Source organism: Hippocampus comes, unplaced genomic scaffold (genome assembly GCF_001891065.2).
Source record: "Hippocampus comes isolate QL1 unplaced genomic scaffold, H_comes_QL1_v1.1 scaffold89, whole genome shotgun sequence".
Taxonomy (NCBI): domain Eukaryota; kingdom Metazoa; phylum Chordata; class Actinopteri; order Syngnathiformes; family Syngnathidae; genus Hippocampus; species Hippocampus comes.
Window position 1 is genome coordinate 357,940 of NW_017806077.1, and position 4,545 is coordinate 362,484.

A 4,545-nucleotide genomic window follows, 5' to 3' on the forward strand; every position below is an offset into this window, starting at 1 on the left:
AGTCGGCTGGTGGGCCGGCGCCTTCCTATTCGCCGGAGGATGCGTGTTCACCTGCTGCAACGTGCGGTCGGAAGGCAAAAGCGCGAGGGGCTACGTCTACTCCGGGAACTCGGACTACATGGCGTACCCTCCGCAGCCCGTCCGGCCTCTGCAGCCTCAGCAACTGGTGCTGCTCCCTCAGGCCCAGGCTCAGCCCGTCCTGTCCAGACACCCCTCCGCCCAGGCCCAACCCGTCCTGTCCAGACACCCCTCCGCCCGGGCCCAGCCCGTCCTGTCTAGACACCCCTCCACCATCTACAGCTACCAGTCCAGCCAACCGTCCAGGTACCCGTCTGTACGCAGCGGGGTGGCGTATCTCTGAACGCTAACTGAAGCAACCGTGTCGTACATTTCATGTCGAGGAACGCATTTCAGTGAGTAGATTATCACATTCGTTTTATTTTTTTTTTCAATAGGAGAGTATTTTATGTGTCGTTCATTTTTAAATGATTACTTCCCGGGTGTCAAACTCAAGGCTCAGGGGCCAGATCATGCCCAGCCTGTCATTTTATGCGGCCCATAAAGGCAAATAAAGCGTGTCTACTTCGTATTTGTGGGAGAATGGATTCGTTGTTTTCACCGTGGCTGAACATTTGCGTACCCAAACACACTTGAATTGGTTTTCTTAACAAAAACTGGACAATACTAATTTGTTGTGAGCAAAAACATAAAACTACGATCAAAGCAGGGGCAATTGTTTTCACATACTAATATGCCTTCAATCTGGCCCATGCGGAAAATGAGTCTAACACCCTTGCCGAGCTTCTATACACTCAAAACAACATCTACCTGTACGCATTCCAATGGCAGACAACACAAAGACTGCGCCTGAGAAGTGTTTCTGGTCGCTGCTCTCTCTCCGAGGACTTTTCCTTCACCTTTTGACATCATTTCATCGCGTGTGAATTTCACTACCTGCTGTACATGCATAAACACACCTTGTTCTAAAATAAAGACATAAGTGGTTCCATTGGCTCACATGTCATAGATAACAGTTATACGTCCAACTCGTGTTATATTGTACATCTATTTTTTTTGTCGGAGTGTTTACCGCAAGTCCGACCAAATCAGCGGCCTATTCCGCAAGTTGGCGTGACAAGAGCGACTGCTTGTTTAAGGCGTGGACGGTTTTGAGTTTGCCAAGAGAGCGCCGGTAGCCCGATAAGCAGGGTCACGTGACCGCAATTTGCAAATGGCTTGGAATGAAGATACAAAGAGTCCACAATGGGGGGGAAAGGAGGGGAGGGGGGGGTCAACTGTTTTGCATTGTCACCGAGTCCAAGAGCAAAACTGCTGGATTATATGCGGGTCATTCAAATTCATCAAGGAAGTGGACGTGTAGGTGAACTGAAACATCTTAAAAAAACGTTTGTTTGTTTTTTAATATGTTTAGTTTGTAATGTGAAATAAAACTATAGCTCAATTATCAATCTACTGGTTGTGTTTAATGCGCTGAGCACTTTGGACTTTTGTCTTATATTCTGGCAAGAGTTCACCCAAGAGGAGTTTTGGTTCAACTTTCATATATAAAATTAGTGGACTTCAAACGTTTCCCAGGGGAACTCCACTCCAGGTTATGTCTGAGCGATTGTTACTCTGGAAACCATTTGGCCCTATTCTCGTTTAGTAGCTCTTCAAAGACGTTTGTTTTCAACTTATTTTTGCTAGCTTGGCGCTGACTTTTTTTTTTTTTTTACTATGTGGCTGAGACCAGTACGAAGGCAGTCGCACTCTGATGATCAATAGAATATTTTTTGTTCAGTCTCTAAGTGCAGCGTCGTGGTCGTTCATAAAGAGTGAGGTTGCTGCGGTAGACGTAGCAGCATACAGCCAGAGGAGTAGCAAACCCAAAACAAGCAGCGTGGTACCCTCATGCGTCTCAGCCAACCAGGTGCCCGTGAAGCCGTTTTCCCACAACAAGCTTCATGTGACTGTACACAAACGCATCAGCTGAGCCTCAGGCACGTCGCTGACAGGCTGCCTTACACTGGGACTTGGGGTGTGGGGGCGTGGGGGGGGATGGCCTTGAGCATTTAGTTCCTTGTTTGGGATCCAAACGTAGCCGGGCTGCGGAACACGATGGTCAAAGGAATCTGCGAGCTCGCCGCCGTGTGCGTAGGCCTGGTGGGGCTGATCGGGGCGGCCGCCACCACCGGGATGCCCATGTGGAAGGTGACGGCCTTCATCGGGGAGAACATCGTGGTGATGGAAAGCCGCTGGGAGGGCTTGTGGATGAACTGCTACAGGCAAGCCAACATCAGGATGCAGTGTAAGGTGTACGACTCCCTCCTGTTCTTGCCCGCCGAGCTCCAGGCCGCCAGGGGCCTCATGTGCTGCTCCCTGGCCTTGTCGGGACTGGGGCTCCTGTTGGCTACGTTGGGACTGCGCTGCACTTCCTGCTTCCGCGGTAACGACAGAGTCAAGGCGGCCATCTTGTCGGTCGCCGGCGGCATGCAGCTCCTGGCTTCCGTCTGCGTCTTCATCCCCGTGTCGTGGACGGGACACGTCATCATCCGGGACTTCTACAACCCTTTGCTGATCGACGCCCAGAGGAGGGAGCTGGGAGACGCGCTTTACATCGGTTGGGTGACCGGCGCCTTTCTCTTTGGCTCCGGCTTGTTGTTCCTCTGCGGTCTGCGGATGTCGGACAAAAGGTCCTCGGACGTGTACCACCCCGCTGCGCTGAGGAAGCCCGTTGTGATGGACTACCAGCCTATCCAGAGTCTCTCCAGCCTCACACCCTACCCCGTCCAGCAAGGCCCAAACAGTCAATATCTCATCAATCAGAGAGACGCCGTCGTGCTCAACCCGACCGAAAGCACCTTCCGCTCGTATCAAGGCAGCGCGGCCCAACATTCGTCCCTGAGGCACTCAAACCCACTGGGGAGCATCTACACGCCGGTCAACTCCTTATACTTGAGCCACAACAGCACACCATACACACTCACGTACAACCCCAGCATGTCCTATCAATCCAGCTTCCACCCCGCACCTCAAACGCCCGTTTTCATTCCATATAAATCATCCAGAATTGATCCGTCGTCTTACAGCGGGAGCAGCCCAGGCATGTACATCTGAACAAAACGCAACCATCGCAGCATATTCATGTTGGTTGGAAACAAAGCTTTGCTATTTCATACCTGAACCCTGTTTTTGCTTCGTCTTGTGCTACAGTGGAACTTGCCGCGAGCGGCGAAAATACGTGAGCAATTGATGCGCACCCTAAAAGGTTTGCATTTGCCTATAGACACCATAAGGTAGCGCCAAACCAATATTTTTATATTTTATTACTCGCTACAGATTTGAGTACTAACAGCGAATAGGTGAGTTTGTTTAACAGGCGAATGTTGAACTGTGACTACGTTTTGACAACGTATGTTTATGGCTTGTGTTAATGAAGAACAAACGGTGGAGGCTAACACGTGGTGGAACGCGGGATGCCATTTTGTTCAGATTTAGAACTAATTTGCCCACAAAATGGACCAAATTGTCACTGTTGTAAAATTGTACTACATACAGGCAATGATTTCGGCAACATCTTAAAATTCGCAAGTGTCTGACGGCAAAGCAATACGTAGTCAACAATGGTTTAAAAAAAAAAAGGAAAAATAAATACAACTAAAATGTAACAATCTCCGAAGTCACATTATTATTATTTTTGAATTGCATTCGGGTTTTAAATACATCAGCTGTGAAAAAGCCACTGAGTATTCATGTTGGTTGGAAACAAAGATTTGCTATTTCATACCTGAACTCTGTTTTTGCTTCGTCTTGGGCTACAGTGGAACTTGCCGCGAGTGGTGAAAATACGTGAATATTTTATTACTCGCTACAGATATGAGTAATAACAGCGAATAGGTGAGTTTGGTTAACAGGCGAATGTTGAACCGTGACAACGTTTTGACAACGTATGTTTATGGCTTGTGTTAATGAAGAACAAACGGTGGAGGCTAACACGTGGTGGAACGCGGGATGCCATTTTGTTCAGATTTAGAACTAATTTGCCCACAAAATGGACCAAATTGTCACTGTTGTAAAATTGTACTACATACAGGCAATGATTTCGGCAACATCTTAAAATTCGCAAGTGTCTGACGGCAAAGCAATACGTAGTCAACAATGGTTTAAAAAAAAAAAGGAAAAATAAATACAACTAAAATGTAACAATCTCCGAAGTCACATTATTATTATTTTTGAATTGCATTCGGGTTTTAAATACATCAGCTGTGAAAAAGCCACTGAAATTACAATTTGTGGTGAGTATCATCTGCAGTGCTACTACTCACCACCAGGTGGCGCCAAATCACACGATGAAACTGGACTGCGCCTGTCATTGTCCATCCCCAATTTCTTTTCAGTTTGAGCGTACGTTGGAGCAGCCGCTTTTTCTTTTTTGTTTGTTTATTTGTAAGGCGTCACGCAGATAAAAAATCGGATCGTTTTGAGCGGAATTATGAAATTTTTGACGAAAGATCAGGAGTCTTTAATCCTAGAAATTGACTCAAA

The 4,545-nt window shown here is 47.5% G+C and overlaps 2 protein-coding genes across 2 annotated transcripts in view; both read left to right on the plus strand.

Moving 5' to 3' along the window:
• The window catches only part of LOC109530770 (uncharacterized), a 1,887-nt gene extending 880 nt beyond the window's left edge, over nt 1-1,007 (plus strand). Inside the window, exon 3 of the mRNA XM_019894646.1 lies at nt 3-1,007. Coding sequence (XP_019750205.1) covers nt 3-361 — 359 coding nt within the window. The 3' untranslated portion in view covers nt 362-1,007. The remainder of the gene's footprint in view (nt 1-2) is intronic.
• Nucleotides 1,008-1,694: 687 nt separating this feature from the next.
• LOC109530790 (claudin-8-like) lies at nt 1,695-3,307 on the plus strand. Its single transcript, XM_019894685.1, has one exon. The coding sequence runs from the start codon at nt 2,119-2,121 to the stop codon at nt 3,115-3,117; it is 999 nt and encodes a 332-aa protein (XP_019750244.1). The 5' UTR covers nt 1,695-2,118; the 3' UTR covers nt 3,118-3,307.
• Nucleotides 3,308-4,545: the final 1,238 nt, after the last annotated feature.